The 16,757-nt window shown below is 43.2% G+C and overlaps 1 protein-coding gene across 6 annotated transcripts in view; it reads left to right on the top strand.

Annotated features, from left to right (window-relative positions):
• The window catches only part of AP3D1 (adaptor related protein complex 3 subunit delta 1), a 44,158-nt gene extending 27,669 nt beyond the window's left edge, over nt 1-16,489 (top strand). Inside the window, exons 15-32 of one of the 6 annotated variants that reach the window (XM_030509207.1) lie at nt 92-323; nt 841-986; nt 1,124-1,265; nt 2,210-2,281; nt 3,220-3,295; nt 4,109-4,308; nt 5,133-5,206; nt 7,334-7,538; nt 8,271-8,333; nt 8,928-9,026; nt 9,517-9,666; nt 9,802-9,849; nt 10,205-10,394; nt 11,488-11,576; nt 12,590-12,675; nt 13,111-13,232; nt 13,979-14,058; nt 14,425-16,489. In XM_030509207.1, coding sequence (XP_030365067.1) covers nt 92-323; nt 841-986; nt 1,124-1,265; nt 2,210-2,281; nt 3,220-3,295; nt 4,109-4,308; nt 5,133-5,206; nt 7,334-7,538; nt 8,271-8,333; nt 8,928-9,026; nt 9,517-9,666; nt 9,802-9,849; nt 10,205-10,394; nt 11,488-11,576; nt 12,590-12,675; nt 13,111-13,232; nt 13,979-14,058; nt 14,425-14,520 — 2,170 coding nt within the window. In that variant the 3' untranslated portion in view covers nt 14,521-16,489. Of the gene's footprint in view, nt 1-91; nt 324-840; nt 987-1,123; nt 1,266-2,209; nt 2,282-3,219; nt 3,296-4,108; nt 4,309-5,132; nt 5,207-7,333; nt 7,539-8,270; nt 8,334-8,927; nt 9,027-9,516; nt 9,667-9,801; nt 9,850-10,204; nt 10,395-11,487; nt 11,577-11,660; nt 12,011-12,589; nt 12,676-13,110; nt 13,233-13,978; nt 14,059-14,424 lie in introns of those variants that run through there. The other 5 variants (XM_030509209.1, XM_030509211.1, XM_030509208.1 and 2 more) reach the window with 5 other exon arrangements.
• The last annotated feature ends 268 nt before the right edge of the window (nt 16,490-16,757 follow it).

Below are 16,757 nucleotides of genomic sequence, written 5' to 3'. Positions count from 1 at the left end.
AAAAACCTTCTCAAATGTTTCAGTCTTCTGAAGACTGAAAGGTTGAAATTTCTCAGTTGCTGTCTTGCATCTGTCCGTTCTGTCTTTATAGGCACCTCGAGGAAGCAAACCAAACTTTAGAAGCAATGTTGAGGCCTAAAGTGACAACTCTCCCAGGCCACATCCAGGCAGTTTATGTGCAGAACATGGTGAAGCTTTATGCATCCATCCTGCAGCAGAAAGAGCAAGCTGGGGAAAAGGAAGCAGCTCAGGAAATCACGCAGCTGATGATTGAGAAGTTGCCTCAGTTTGTACAGAGTGCAGATCTAGAAGTTCAGGAGAGGGTAAGAGACCAAAAGGGCTTTGGAATTGATCATACCAGGTCTCTCATGTCTCTGAAGCAGATGTGTAATGTTCTGTGGCCATGCACGTTCTAGATAAGCTGTTATTGATGACGTGGCACGTTAATTCTGTGCTTGCATAACTGCGTGAAGAGAAGCTCTAGAGCTGCAGTGAGAAGGGTGGTGACATTTCATGTCAGAGCCCAGGTTCTGTTCCAGTTCAATACCACCTCTGAAGACTGCTTGCAAGCATTTCACTCAAAGCAATTTAAATTTAAAATGATGCAAGCACCTAAGGCCACAGGAAGGGCCCAACCAGATGAGGGGGTTAACATGGAATATTTTGCATTTGCCCTAAACCTGCAGTTTATGCTGCTGCTCTTAATTGCCTTAATGGAATAGAGCAGTTTATCTTCTGCTGACTTGCATTGCAGCTGAATTTTTTTGTTTGGTTTTTTTTTTTAGTTTTTTGTTCAGCTTGTTGATGTTAATTCTCAAATTACTTTGCATTTGGTTTTAGGCTTCTTGCATCTTGCAACTAATAAAATACATTCAGAAGCTACAAGTAAAAGAAGTACCAGTAGCTGAGGAAGTAATAGCGCTGTTTGCTGGTGAGCTGAACCCTGTGGCTCCTAAAGCACAGAAGAAAGTACCAGTTCCAGAGGGGTAGGGTTCCTTTTCTCTCCCAAAGCCTTATGTAAACCTTTAAACTCTTAAATAATGAAGCTAAATATATAATGAGAAGCACTGAAATACTCAGGGGTACTGAGTCAAGCTGTTTGTTTATTGCAATTCTTAACCAGGTTGGACCTTGATGCCTGGATCAATGAACCTCCATCAGACAGTGAGTCTGAAGATGAAAAGCCCAAAACAATTTTTCATGATGAGGAACAAAGACATTCCAGACACAGACAGCCAGAAATAGATGAAGAGGAACTGGCCAGAGTGAGTGAATGTTAAAATGCTTTTCCCTACATAATTCAGTAGTGATGTTGTAAGCAGTTGGAGCTGTCGTAGATTCTCTGTGTACACAGAGCCATTCTGCTTTCTACAGCTCAGGGAATCTGATGATCTGATGTGAACAAAATACGTGTATTTGAATATAGGTATTTTTTTAGGCACTGTGAAATACAGCCGATATGGAGTTCTCTTGTCAGTCCAGCTTGCCTAGCTTGTCCGGATGGAAACAAGATATTAAAAGAAGCTTGGCTCTTGTGAGGAGTTCTGAGCTCTTGTAAAAATGTGACCTGTGAACTGTGGTGTCTAGTGCAGCTCATTTGAAGCACAAGGCCTTGAGGATGGACACTTGTGCTGGGCTCTGCAGCTACATGGCTTTTTACCTGCCTTCGTTGGTGTACTTCTGTTCTGTGTGCTCTGTAGCAGCAGCAGAAGCAGCAGCATCTTTGCTTGTGAACTTCAGCAGCTTCTATGTATTCCTGTAATGGGACTGTTCAGTGGTGATACCACCTTTCCCGCTTCTGACCTTTTTCTTTTCATAGAGAAAACTTTTTTTTTATTGATAAAGAGGTTCACTTCTTCCTCTCTTTGCAAAAATGAAAATGGAGACATCTGAATTGCCATCAAAATCCGGTCTTTGGGCGTTACTATCTCTATCTTGCAACTACTATCTCTAGTCGACTATTAAAAAGCAAAGAAAGGGTGTTCTAAAGAATGTTAGTTATAGTAGTAAAAGTACCTGTAGTTGTATCCTAGTATGTCTTGTAACTCAAAACTGGTTTATCATACACAAGCCACTATGCTGGAGTCTTTCTGCAGGTAGCTATGTATTGTTCCAAAAATTCAGGGAGATTGCATTTTGCACTTTGACGCCTTTTCTCTCTCCTTGCTTACAAACAGACATTCTAACTACAAATCCTCTGTTGTTTCAGCGTCGAGAAGCCCGGAAACAAGAACAGGCAAACAACCCGTTTTACATTAAAAGCTCCCCTTCCCCACAGAAGGTCCGTGAGTCTGAATTAAAGTATCTTGCTGGCCTGATAGAATTGTGTGAAGGCTTATTGAATGTTGGAGCTGCAGCTTCCCTCTGGGACAGTCTGATTATTCCCACTACAGTTCTGATCACTTTTAATAGTGTGCTCACTGCAGTGGCTTCCTACTATTTTCATAAATGAGTTTGTGTTAAGAAACTCACAAATGACCTAATGTCACAAGAGCAGCCAGCTTTCTGGGAATCTCTGGGAGACCTCCAGCTTAGGAACAAGGAAGTAGTAATTGTCCCAGTTCCCATTATACAGTAGTTTGAACAGTCTGAATTAACTTGTTATGGAAAGCACGGAGTTTAGATTTCAGCAAGGGCTCTCTAAAAGCTGTAGAGAACCACTTCTCTGTGCCCTTGTGTCACAAATTCCTGTGCAGGTAATTTGTCCCAACACTGGGTTCAGGTTGCTGGGCACTTCATTAAGAGCAGTGCAGAGAGACTGAACCTTAAACATGCTCCTCTTGAACATGCAGTGTGTTTTATAGATCAGAAGGTTGTTATAGATCAGTGGTCTCTTCTTAACATCTTTTTTGGGGAAAGAACCTGCTTTATTCCCTGTATATGCTATGGATTGGCCCATTTTCCTCAACTCAAATTTGAAAATTTACCTTTTCAAAGTTGTTAGAAATAAAACACAAACCAAAAACTCTTCAGAGAGTTACAACTTCAGGGCAGTAGCAGGTTAAAAAACTGTAGGTAAAAGTGGGGTCTTCTATGATGGTTATCAGCTGGCTTTAAAATACGCTCTGCTACCACACAGGATTTAGTACTGAGCTATTTCACTCCTATCTTTTAAAATGTTCACTTAAAGGATTAAACTGCTTGCTGTTTTGAAATGCATCTGTTATATAGGTTTGTATCTGCCAGTGCTCAGAATGTAACAGGTTTTCCTTTTCCCAGCGATACCAAGACACTCCAGGTGTGGAACATATTCCTGTGGTCCAGATCGACCTTTCTGTCCCCTTAAAAGTTCCAGGTAAATGCAGCTAATCTTTAAAATTAATCACTGAAATTCAGTTAAGCAGAAGCGATAATTCCTTCTTAGGAATTCTTCCCTAGGTGTTTCAAGGCAAGGAGCAAGCATACTTTCATTAAACTCTTAAACGTGTCCTCCAAACTCACCTGTGTTGAAAATAGTACTTTGCAGCCCAAGTGCAGTTCCTCTCAAAACGGTATTAGCAGTAATTCTGTGATTAAATATATTACGCAGCCAAGTCTGTAATATCTGAACCAACCACTGTTCTGTGTAGATAACAGTCACCTTTGGAATGTCTTAAAGGGCTAATGAAGGTGATCAGGAGACATTAAGTGGAGTCTAATGGTAGAGATACTATTTTAATATCTTGTTTCAAGTGTCAAAAGATAGTTGTGTATATAATGAGTTTGATATAGCACTGAAAAGCTGTTGATAAAGTGCAGTACATCGCAAGTAATGAGTTCTAAGTGCAACTGTTTAAGGTTTATGTAATAAAGTGTGGAAACTTGTCAGTATTAGTACAGAAATGGTAGCAATTCTACTTAAAAGATCATTGTTTAGATGCAATTTGTAATCCAGTTAATGTGGGCAAGAGTCAGGGAGCAGGGTAGAGCTCTGTCCTGTTTCTGGAGAGATGGAGTGTGGTAGTACAGCTGGTGCTAGAGAGGCTGTGAGATGAGAGGGAAGCATGATATGGGAGCATGATCCTTCTAATTCTGAGAAGCTATAAGTGAGGTTCACTCCTGACATATTGTTTCAGTGATCAGTGTCCATGTGGACTGTAGCCTGAAAGCAGTTTGGCTTCCTCTGCAGGAATGCCTATGTCTGACCAGTATGTGAAACTGGAAGAAGAGCGAAGACATAAACAGAAACTGGAGAAAGACAAGAAAAAGAAAAAACAGAAAAAGGAGAAGAGGGGTAAACATCATCGCCATAACTCCCTGCACACGGAGAGTGAGGAGGACATTGCTCCAGCTCACCACGTCGATATCATCACGGAGGAGATGCCAGAGGTCAGTTGCTTTGGTTGGTGGGCAGAGCTGTGGGGTTTATCTCTGTGCTCTTCTGGAGAGATCTTCCCCCCAGAGCTGCCAGCCAGTCTGTATTGTTGCGGTTCAAGAGCTCTGATTTCTTGTAAGCTGTTTAGGAAGTGACTGATTGAGATGGTCCTCTGCTGTCCTTTGCAGCAGCAGAAGTGATTGTCTCTTTGTGCACAAAAAGACAAAAATTGCCACTGAAGCTATTTAAAAACCAACCAAAAAACTCCAAACCCAACAAAACAATGTGCATCTCTGCTATAAAAGTAACACTGGCCAAATAGTGACTTCATTTGTTATGCTCTGCTGCTTCACTTTGACATTAACTTGCTGTCTAGTCAGCAGGTTTGCAGCTGATTGTAATTAATTGTGCATGCTAATGATGTCATCTGTATTTGTTCCTAAAATTTCCTTTAATCAAAACCCAACAGCAGCAATTCAAATCTTGCAGTTTATGAAGAATAGTTTTCTGTTCTAAATTAATCTTGTAACCAGATGCTGCATTACAGTGCATTGTTCCTATAACTTACTGTGCCTGACTGCAAGCTGGCCTGTTCCAGGGTTAATCTTAAACTGCTTTGGGTGATGCCCCATCCCTGGCAGTGTTCAAGCCCAGGTTGGACACAGGGGCTTGGAGCAACCTGCTCTAGTGGAAGGTGTCCCTGCCCGTGGCAGGGGGTTGGAACTGGATGAGCTTTAAGGTCCCTTCCAACCCAAACCATTCTGTGATGTAAAGCTTTAGTACTGAAGTTGCCTGTGGTTTGCTGCTGCAGTGGATAATCTCTTTATCTCTCCTGCAGAATGCTTTGCCCAGTGATGAAGATGACAAAGATCCCAATGATCCGTATAAGGCACTTGATATAGATCTGGATAAGTAAGTGACAGTCTTGTATGTGAATTTACTTAATTGCTAACCAAAATGCATGAGGGCAGGTCTGGGGCTCAACAGGCAAAGGCACTATGTATCTACAGTCCACTAGGTGAGAAGACTAATGTTGCCATGTCTTAGATGTAACCTCAGATGATCATCCAGGTGTGGGTTCCCACTGCAGCATAGCTGCTAAAAACTAATCTGCTGCAGTAGCAGGGGACTTGGGAAGGGCAGGAGAATAATTTTGTGTACTGGAATAGAGCTGGAAAGCCCAGGCAGTGTGGCTGGGATCAAATGTGAGTTAGTCTGAGCTTTGGGGGTCGTGGTATCTCTGATCTAGCCCTCACTGGCACTAGGTGTGACCTGCTTTCATCTCTGTTCATCTCCGATCCACTGTGCACACAGCAAGCCTGTGTGCTCTGCGTTGTGATCATTTGACCAGTAACAGCCAGTTCATAGCATCCCCATTGCCCTGTGGACAATGGGTGGTTCCACTGTTGGAAAATGTTGTTCTAATATGATTGATTGAATAAACTGCCCATCATAACTTTGACCAGAGTCTGGTCCCCATTCAGCTGCGGCAGTTGTTCACATATGAGCACACCAGGCTGCAGTGCAGCACACTCTGGGTCCCTGCGTGCCATGTGATGATTAGCAGTGGGCTGTTAAGTATTGCACATAGAGGGGTTTTAGTTGCTGTTGTACAAAATCACCACGCTAAAAATAATTGCTGATTTATGGTCCATGGATGCCTCCTGTGAAGTTCTGAGGCCTGTGCAGGCCTGTGTGTGCATGTGTAGTACCTCTCTCTCTGCTAACTTTAAAGTCTGTACCATTCTCTGCAGTTCTCAAATCAAATTCTACTCCTCAACAGCGTAGAAAACACTGAGCAGAGCAGTTTCTGAACACTAGGCTCCAGGAGGCATCTTTGGACTTTTGTATTGTTTCCATCCATTCTCCTTCCACCTTGTAAGAGTCAGTGTGCTCTCCTGCCATGTTTTCTCATGTCTCTGTCCTCTCTCTTTCTTTCTGTGCTTGCACTGCTATGTCTGTGTCACGCTCACATGCAGTCTGGTTTCAGGGAAGCCTTCCAGGTAAGAACACATCACTATAAGTGGTTGACCTTCTTTGTCAGGTTGGCTGATTTCAGTGGACAGCAGAAATACTTGAAGGGAGGTGAAACTATTGAAATCGCCCTCAAATTTGTGTGAGATCATTGACTTTCAGCACCAATCCCTGTTCCTGTACAGGTGTATGGGAGGTAGCTTAAAGATGAGATCAGTTTACTGTTCAGGCAGGGCTCATCTTGTCCTTATAATGTCTGTTTCAAAGTAAAAAATGCATTTGGTCTGGTGGTTCTTGAAATATAAGCAAAAGATTAATGCAGATGAGGCCATTAGAAATATTCCTGAACTGCTTTTGCTGCTCAAACATGAAAATTAATGTGAAGTAAAAGCTGTAGAAATAGAAGAAGAGGCAATGAGTGAACTTCTCATTGATTTCTGGACAGTGTTTGACAAGAATGGAGAAATTCCTGTGGTGGTTTTTCCCCCCATGCAACAGGTTTGGGACACAGTGTAAATCTGAATTCCTGCTCATGGAAATGGGTATCTGAAATTAAACCCAACTTTTAAACTGTAATGGTAGAGATTCGTAGCATTAGCTTCCAAAATCAAACAATTTCTTACTTAAAACAATAGCAACAAACAACGTGTCCTGTTTGAGCCATACTGTCATTCCACTGCTTGAATTTCCTCACTGTTGCAAACGTTTCCTACTGTTTCACATCTTCACTCTTTCTTTGAGAGTGGTCCCACAGAAATACAGCATAACACTATGTGTATGTAGGTGTTACTCAGCCTGCAAGTCTGTAGTTAGAACTTCTAGGAGTGATAGGGTGTCAGCAAGAGCTTGTCTCTGTCACCTTCAGATTGTTTCTATGAACTTCTAATCCATAAGGGCAGTGTCTGTAGTTACATAAATAAACTTCAGGTACAGAATTGTGTGCCCATTTAAGATTTTGGGGCCTAACTCTCTAAAAACAAAGCATGCCTTGTCTTGGACACCCAGCAGATAATCTGAGCTAAGGGAGACTGTTTGCAAAAGGATAATGGTCTCTTTATTTTTAAGACCCTTAGCAGACAGTGAGAAGCTGCCAGTGCAGAGACACAGGAACGTTGAGACCCTGAAGTCACCAGATTCAGAAGCTCTCCTAGTAGAGAAGAAAAGCAAGAAACCCAAAAAGAAGGAAAAGAAACACAAAGAAAAGGAAAGAGAGAAAGGAAAGAAGAAAGAGAAAGAGAAAAAGGTAGTAGAGGAGGAAGAGGAAAAAAAGGTAATTTGCCAAGACTTGCATTGTCTTAAAAGTGCTGTTATGGACCATATTTACTGCTGTGTTCTCTTTGTTGCTTAGGAACAGTCACATTTGACAATTCAAACAGCTGAATGTTTTCAACCTTTCCTTAATTTTTTACAACTGTAAAAGCAGGTATTTAAAGATTTCTGTTAATAAAAATAACATTTATTTAGCCTTATAAGTTAGCAGAATTCAGCTTACTGCAGCCTACGCAGCAGATCTGCCAGATCTAATTTGGAAGCTGAGTTTCCTGATATTTGGTCTGGTCTTAAAATGGGGAACTCTTTAGCAAAATATCAGGAACTCCCTTTTGTTCTACATCCTATCCCCCATATACTCCAGAATCTTTCAGTTATAAAAACTTGATGGTTGTCAGTTACTCTGAAGACTTGAAGTGTCCTTCTTGTTAACTGCTCTGCAGAGATGCACTTCCCTAGGATGCAGCCAACGTGCTTTGATTGCCTGTAGATACTGTGACCTGTAGGTGATTTGCAGTTACTCTCAGCTATGTCCAGGTTTGGAAGTGTCCTCAAAAGCTGAAGTTGAGCTTCTTGAACTGTTTGCTCCTGAATGTATTGCAGATCTGTACGTGAGCATTCTGGAGTGATGCATTTCCAAGAAAACTTAAGGCTTTAATTTAATTGGATTTTTTTTGTTTTTAGGAACGATACCAAAATGACCATAATGGGTTTGTTTTCTCTTGAAATTCAGGGGGAAGACTTGGATTTCTGGCTTTCCACTGCTCCACCACCTGCTTCCAGTACCCAGCCACAGGTAGACATGTTGCCACATCACAGGAAGCCTTTCCTTATGATTGCATCTTAGCTGGGATATGAGTGCTCTGTCATGCCAGGGGAGAGAAGGGAAAGCTGGGCTTCATCTCCTCAACTTACTGCTGCAAAGCAATGACATTTTAACTTCCTCATTTGCAGACACTATAATGGGAGGTTTCAGGCTCCGTCTGCTGTGCAGATCAGTGGATAAAAATGCAGATGCAGTTACAGGCTTGGTGGATTTTAATATTATTGGTGGGGTTTAATGTTAGATTACTGTATGGTTTTCCTTGTGTGAGCTAGACACAATATTAATAGACAGGAGAGACACAGTCTGAAAGCAAAAGCTTCATGAATTTTGATGTGATGTTTTAGAGACAGGGAATATAAGGGGATGGATTCCTTGGAGGAAGTCTCTTTAATCTTCTCCTCAGGTGATCATATTAGCTGGGTTTCAGAGGTATGAAATGAAGGCTTGATACCATGTTAGTCTAATGTAATTTTTGAAATAACAATGTGGGGGAGTGTCACTGTTCTTTTGGTGTAGGATTCAGTTGTTCCGTTAGTGTCATAATCCTTCTGCTAATCTACTCAGAGTGAGCCTGAAGTGGGTGCTGCCCTTGTGGCTGAACCTCAAGAGATAAAAAAGGAAGAAAGGGAAGAGCAAGATGAAGAGGAGGATGATGAAGGAAAGGTAAGTGGTTTAAGTTGCTGACACCCTTAGCCATGTTCTCCTAGTGTTAAAAGAAGCACACACGAATTACCAACAGCATCATGTTCATTATAATGACCACCTGCAGATGGGCAGCAGTGGAATGTTACATCCTTGAGGAGCTTTAAATGCTTCATAGGAAGAGGTTTGGCTGTTCCTTGAGCTGAGGGTCAGGTCGCAGTTTTAAAGCTGAGCTTCCAAACAATTGAAGAGATTTGGCTGCCTGCTGATCGCAGGCTGCTTTGGGTTAAGGTATGGTCATCTGAGAAGGGAGCAAGTTCACTGGGAGCCAACAAAGAATGGCGGTTGGGGTTTAAGGAATGGAAACTCTCTTTTGGGTTTCTTCAGTAGTAGAAGGCTGCAAAGAGCGAGAGTCTGGAGTTGAAAGGTTGGTAAGAGAGGTCATGATGTAATCACTAGAAATACAGGGTTTCTTCAAGGGTTTCTTGTAGTTTCTTGTTCTCCTTGATAGAAATCCTCCAAACATAAGAAGAAAAAGCACAAGAAGGAGAAAGAAGAGAAATCAAAGGATAAAAAGAAATCCAAAAAGAAGAGTCATCACAGCGAGGAGGAGACAACCGAGTCAGTGCAGAATGGAACACTAGATGATGAACCACTACCGGTGAGTTCCTGTGCACTGGCAGCCCTTGCCTTGGGGAAAAGGCAGGAGCTAAACTGCTTTGGGAGGAAGAGGAATGACAGTTCTTTTCAGAACAAATAGTTACATTGCAGCTGTTATTTCTTTCTTGTTTTTCAGCCTATGTCCAGTTACCGCCTTCTTGCTGAAAATCCATACATTAAAATGGTGAGTGTTTTGGTGTTCATTTCCAGACGTCTTCTCTTTTTGTGCTCTCTAAGAAAAGAGAGGATGCCCTGGGGATAGTATAGGGCTTTATGTAGACAACATTTAACTGAAGAACTGTTAAAATCCCAGGGGGTAGAAGTATAACAAAGCTCCATTTCCCTTCCTCTGGACGTCCCACTTAACAAGTTTTTAAGTTGTTACTTTCTCACTACTTAGCAGCACTGGGGAGCTCATCACCAGTGTGCTTTCCATTACCCTATAGCTGTACCAAATGACCTTTATGAAGCTTGTTTTCTTTGGTGCTGTGCTCTGTTTGACGTTGCTGAATCTTTCCTGTGACTTTTTTCATTTGCAGACTTACGATATTCAAGGAAACCTCCAGAACGATAGTCAAGTTACTGTCTCTGTTATCTTTGAGAACAAAAGCACTAGCTTCCTTAAGAGCATGGAACTAAATGTCCTGGACTCTCTCAACACTAAAATGCTCCGACCAGAAGGATCATCCGTACATGATGGGATACCCGTGCCCTTCCAGCTACCCCCTGGTATGCAGCTTTGCACAGGGTTCTTGGAGTGTGTCTAGTCCTGCACTGCCCTCCTGTGGAAAGAATTATTCCTGCCACTTGCTGTTTTCCAGAAAGCCATGTCCCTCTGCCTGGCTGTTCCCGGGCTTTCCCACAGTTCCCTGGACAGGATACACCTCCTTACAGTATGGCTGTAAATGCAGGTGGTTCTGTACAGCAAGAGCAAAGCCTAAGGTAGGGCTGGGACTCAGAATGTCTTCAGTTATTTTTCAGGTGTCTGCAGGCTGGCACACCTTTTGAACATGCCAGCATCACCAGGAATCTGAAATTTGGAAGGAGTTTGCTATGAGATTTAAAAGGAAATGAAGTTTATAGGTTCATGAGCCATTAGAACCTGCTCTGGATTTATTCTCAAGCTATTGTTCTGCTGTTTTAATGGCAGAGGCCATATGCAGTGAAAGTTTGTGATAATTTTGTGCTTATTTGGATGGGGAGCTGAGCCCTTAGGAAATATTAGGCATAGATGAAGGATAATGGCTTTGTACATAGTACAGTCTAATCGCTGAACTGCTTTGAACTTCACTTCCTTTACCAAAGAGTTAATTTGAATTCCAACCCAGCTCACAGAGGTCATCTGGGATTTAGTGGCTTCAGGGTGTATTTTGATCCCCCATGAAAAGCAGGGGGGTATTCTTTTTTTATTCTATATAAGGCAGTTCTTGATACAGACTACATATACTAATAGAAAAACATAGAAACATTAGAATTCAATTTAGTTCTGACAGATACTTGGAAAGCTGTATGTTTTTCCACAGACAGTTGAAATCTATTGCCGCTGTGACATACTTTACCCAGACATGCACTCAATAACCTCTACCAAATGCCAGCTATCACTGCTGCTTTCCAACACCCAAGAGCTAAGTGCTGAAACACAGTTAAGTCACAACAGGATTTGTGCATCTAACTCTTCCAGCTACATGGAAAACTTTAAACTTTGGTTCAAAAATAGTCAGTCCATAAAGCTTAGCTGCTACTGATTGGTTTATTCTAACCATTACTTAGAGATGGAAACTATTTTCTGACCTGACTTCTCCTTCTCCTCTCTTCATGCTAGGAATCTCTAATGAAGCCCAGTTTGTGTTTACACTTCAGAGTATTGTTATGGCTCAGAAGTTAAAAGGAACACTGTCCTTTATAGTCAAAGTAAGTGCAGCTTTAAACTCTGTGCTTCTGCTTCCTTTGGAACTGCATAAGGGAGCTTGACTTGGGTGGAAAGCACTGCTTTAGAGCTTCTTTTTTAGGCATCATTTCATCTCTGCTGCACCAGCCCATTCTGTGATGTGAGAAGTATTTTTACATGACATCTCGTGCAAAGAGTGTCCTGAATACTGCGTAAGCATGTCCTAAATTGTCATTCCTGGCAGCGTGTGAGCAATGCAGCCTGAAACATATGCCACATTGTCAGCTAGAAAATCACCGCAGTGGTGCATCTGCCGGGGAGAGGAGGTCAACCAGCTCGTGAGAGAGACAACCCAGGGTCTGTTTCTTCTGATCTCAGCTGTCCAAAGATCAGTTGGACACTGCTACCTGGTACAAGGCTGGAAAAATAGTAAGAATTAGATAGAGTTAATAAGGATGGAAACCCAGCCCGAGAGTGAGGTTAGCTGAAGGCAGTGTTTAATGAGTATTGACCTGTACAAGACTATGTGGGTTTCAGTAAAATTTATTAATGAAGGAGCTGCATGAACAGCTTGAAGGGAGTGAATGGAGACAGTTGTGGCTACTTCTGTGTCAGCCATGTTCTCTGTTTTAAGGGTTTCTTAACAATAGTATCTGAGTCCTATTTTCAGTACCTGAGAACCTGGGAGAGATTAATTTATTATTTTGCTTGAGAAACGGTGAGCTGTAAAGCCACATCTCCAAGTGTTAAACTCAGTCTGCTCAATATATTTCAGCAGAGTGCAATCAAGAATGCAGCCCACTCCCTCCAGTTGTGTCCTTTACCTGCTGTAGGTGTATGTATCAACCCAGCTGCCCAAATCTTTGCTCTGAGTGGTGATGCTTGTTCTCAGGCTGATCCTTCAGGCCCAGCCAGGGTCTATCAAAGGGAATCGAGCCCTAAAGTCTTCCTTGGTGCCTGTTTGGTAGGTGGGGGTGGTGCCTCCTCGTGCTGCCTCAGGGCTCCCATTCATCTCCTTTCCTTTGACCTGTTGCAGAATGATGAAGGTTCAACCCATGAAAAACTAGATTTCAAATTGCACTTCAGTTGCGCTTCATACTTGATCACGACGCCTTGCTATAGGTAAGTGCCACTTAGGGAGCACAACACTGGTGCTTTTGCCACCCATGTGAAGCTGAGCTTTGGCTGCAGGCCATCTGCAAGATACACAGCATGCTTTTGGCTTTGGCTGCTTGTGATTGCTTTGGTCACAGTTTGGTTATCTTGTGTAATGTTTGACTGTCAAAATACGTCTGGCAACTTACTTCATGAACTTATTCATTCTGAAGAAGGAGCTATGTGCCCTGAGGGCTGGCAGAGGTCCTGTGGAAGTAGTTTCAGTTGAGGTCACTCCTATCTGGAGTATGGTTCCCACATTTCCTGTAAACCCATTTTCCTAGAGCTTGGTAGTACTTAGACTTCTGCATCCTGAGATGTCTCAAGGTCTGCATGGGGTTAATGTGGCAGATTTCACTTGAACTTCTAGTTGAAGTGTTTATTTTTCCTCCTGTTTTGCAGTGATGCTTTTGCCAAGCTCCTAGAGTCTGGAGATCTGCACATGAACTCTATTAAAGTAGATGGAATTAGCATTTCTTTCCAGCATCTACTGGCAAAGATCTGTTTTCATCACCATTTTTCAGGTGAGTCTTTTTTGATACAAACCTTCTGCAAAATTCCATATTCTAAGATTTCTGCTTTGCTTGGTCAGTGCAAGACTCTGTGGCCTCAACAGTGACAGGAGGAGGTGATGGCCAGATTAAAGAAATTTGGGAGAGGAGTTTTTTTCCAGTTCTATAATACATCAAAGCATGCAATGTTCTTCAGAATGAACACTCCTTCTGTCCCTGTGGCTTTCCTCCAGCCCAGCAAGGCATGTGCCAGGTACCACGGGAGCAGCTTGCTTATAGTCAGGGCTGTAACTGTTCTCTGGAGGGTGTGTTTCATCTCCAGTGCTTCAGCCTGCCTCTTCCCCAGTGCTTTGTTTCAGTAAAGGGGAGCTTAAACTATTCCATTTTGGACTTAATAATTAAAACACAAGTACTGGATGAAGCAAAACAAATGGCTATTTCATCATGCTCTGGTGAACTCTTTAGATGTTGCCTTGCTGAAAGTATTTTTGGGGAAGAGATCTACATTCTGATCAGCATTTTTGCCACAAAACAGTTGTAGCTTACTTAAATGACTAACCTCATGATTGTGAAATACCCCAGATAGGAGCCAGGAGGAGCCAGGCACATACATCACCTTAACCCTGACTTCCTCCTCCCCTCCCTCAGTAGAAGCTGCTGTTCCTTGAGGCCAGGCAAAGCAGTAGTTCCTCTCCGTGGGAAGCAAACCCTGTATTAAAAGTTGTCCCACTAAATGAAAATTCCTTTTCTCTTTATAGTTGTGGAACGCGTTGATTCGTGTGCATCCATGTACAGTCGTTCTATCCAAGGCCATCACGTCTGCCTACTGGTAAAAAAGGTGAGAGACAAGACCTGAGAGAAGCTGCAGCCTTCCTTGGCTTAGAGAGAGGGAAATCCTCATGTCTGAACCCCCTGGGGACACCACGGGCAGGTGAATTCATGTGGCCCATGGAGCAGTTTGTGCAGAGCTGCTACCGTGCTCGTAGCTCCCTGCGGTCTTTCTGTTGCCCAGCACGTACCTGGTGGGCAGTAGCAGCGCTGGTGGCTTCCCCGAGCTGTCCCCAAGCTGTCCTCTGAGCTGAGCCTGCTCTGATCCTGTGCAGGCTGCGCTGGGTGATCCCAGTCCCTGAGCTTGGCTGCAAATAAAATTATCCCCTCTTCAAAGAGGAACTAATGGATTTCTTTTTTCTTTTTTGTTTCCAAGGGAGAGAACTCTGTATCCGTAGATGGGAAATGTAGTGATTCCACCCTGCTTAGCAACTTGTTGGATGAGATGAAAGAGACATTGTCCAAGTGCTGAATATTCCTTACAAAATACTCCAACTGCAAGAAACACACCTAACGTGTAAAGATGAGCAGACCCAAGCGTTAAGTTTCTCCCTCGTACGCATGTACTATCCTGGGGCACGTGCTTTTCAGTTAACTCCACCATTGTTTGCAGTTTAGACATTTTAAGGCTGTATGTTACCTTTTTATTTCAAAACTTTTTACAAACTGTGGTGTTAACCCTTTCTAGCCCAAAGAGACCCTGGTGACATGACTGGAGGAGGGAGGGAGGGAGGGAGGGAAGGGCGCTATTTATTCAGCAGCTCATGATGATCCATCCCATAAACTTTGCCATCTGCGTGGGACAGTGGGCTAAGCAGAATTTCATCAACAGTAGCACAGTGTTGCTTGTGCTTATTGCCAGGGGAGGTTGACTTGATACTTCGCCATGGAATGTGTCTTCAGGGCTGCTGTAGTTGATGTATATTTCTAGCAGAGGCTGGTGCTGGACCTGAAGGCCTCTTTTGTTTTTTTATATATATATGATTTATTATTATTATTATTATTATCTCAAGATCTGTTGTGATCAGCATATAAACATCCTCCATCTCCTTGAGCTAATCCAAATGAGCCCTGTGAGAACTGGGATGTTTAAGTTTCTGTTTATAGTAGTTGCCTTGAGCCTTAACCTTCTTTTAGTGACAGCTGAAAGAGTAGAGGGTGACTGCATGGAGAGGCTGGAAGTGTCACTGTTTGGTCCTCTGCTCCCGTAGGCCACCCCTGCAAATGGAGTCTCTCATGCCTCTGCCCTTTGAGCAGTCTCTGCTGATGTGTTTCATGAGTCCACTTCAATTTCACATTCCTAGGGTGTAGCAAGAAACTGGAAATCAAGGGGGTCTGTTCCTGCTTTTATATCACTTCACTCACCAGCTGAGGTTGACCACTGCCAGCTTGGAGAAACGTGCCCACATGTGTAGTCCTCCGTGCTCTGAACAGTTTGGAGGTACAGCCCTGCTCCCCCCCTCATCCCTGCAGCATTCCACAGCCCTGCCCTTGCAGTGCCTGTGGATTGAGCAGCACAAGTGTACCTGGGTCCCTGCTGGGGGCAGGAGGAGGTGTTGGTGAGGAGCTGCAGGCCTGTCTCTGTAGCAGGTTCCTTCAGAGGGAAGAAAGGGAGGGTCCACAAAGCGAAGCCCATTCTGCACTCTTGGAATCTTATGGAATCACTGACGGGAAGGGGATGTCGCTGTGTCCTTTACAGCGATGCTTAAGTGATGTCCTTCTCCAGAATATCTTGCTTTGCATTTTATCTTCCCCATCTCCACTTTTTGACTTTTGCTGCCCCACACCCAGCAAACTGAGAACACACTTGAACCGTTTTGCTTTGAGCCCCGGGGCCGAGAGCTGTGGGTTGCTGTCACCAGGAGGGTCCCCAAAGAGGGTTGTGTTGGTCTGTGCCTCTCCAGCACCACCACCACGAACTAAACCCCATGCAGGACACAGGATGAAGTGTTGATAATCTCCTCTGGGTCATTGTCCTGTACTTGTGCTCTTCACCCTCTTCCCACATGAGGGTGTTCAAAGGCTCTGCTCTGGTTTATTTCTAGGGCCAGCTTCACGTTCTGACCATGCTGCAGGAGCTTGTTTTCCCTGCTGGCGAGGTGGTTTAGTGTTGGTCAACCTCCCCTAGTGAGCCCGTTGGTGTATTAGAAACTGAACATATTAAAATTGTCTTCAAGGATAATGTTCCTCAATTAGTGTTTGGGGTTTTTTTTAATTCATGGATGAAAACTGTCACTTTAGCATGTAGAGTCTTCTCTTACAGAATCCTGTGCAGTGATTCTAGACTTTTGAAGCTGTATGATGTGTTACATTCACAAATTGATTTGCTATCAACATTCCCTTAAAAACAACAAAAAAAAGAAAAAGAAACCAACATACCACAAGCTGCTGTAATGATTTTGTGTCGAGATGATCCAATAAACTTTCAAAACAAAGTTCAATTTTTTTTTTGCTAACTAGTCCTTTTGTAAGAACCTCACAATTCGTATGGACCCAAAACCACGACATGAGTTTATCCCAGCTCTGAATGCTCCTGTCTGGAGGGAGGGCAGAGGAATCTCACTCCAGTAGCTCATGAGAGGGTAAGAACCCTGTTCTGTCTCCAACGTAAGAAGGATGTGGAGCTCTTGAATTAAGTGCAGAGGAGGCCCCGGAGCTGCTGCGAGGGCTGGAGCAGCTCTGCTCTGGAGCCAGGCTGAGAGAGCTGGG

The sequence above is a fragment of the Strigops habroptila genome, chromosome 20, assembly GCF_004027225.2.
Source record: "Strigops habroptila isolate Jane chromosome 20, bStrHab1.2.pri, whole genome shotgun sequence".
In the NCBI taxonomy this organism is placed as follows: domain Eukaryota; kingdom Metazoa; phylum Chordata; class Aves; order Psittaciformes; family Psittacidae; genus Strigops; species Strigops habroptila.
This window is presented reverse-complemented; position numbering and strand designations above follow the sequence as displayed.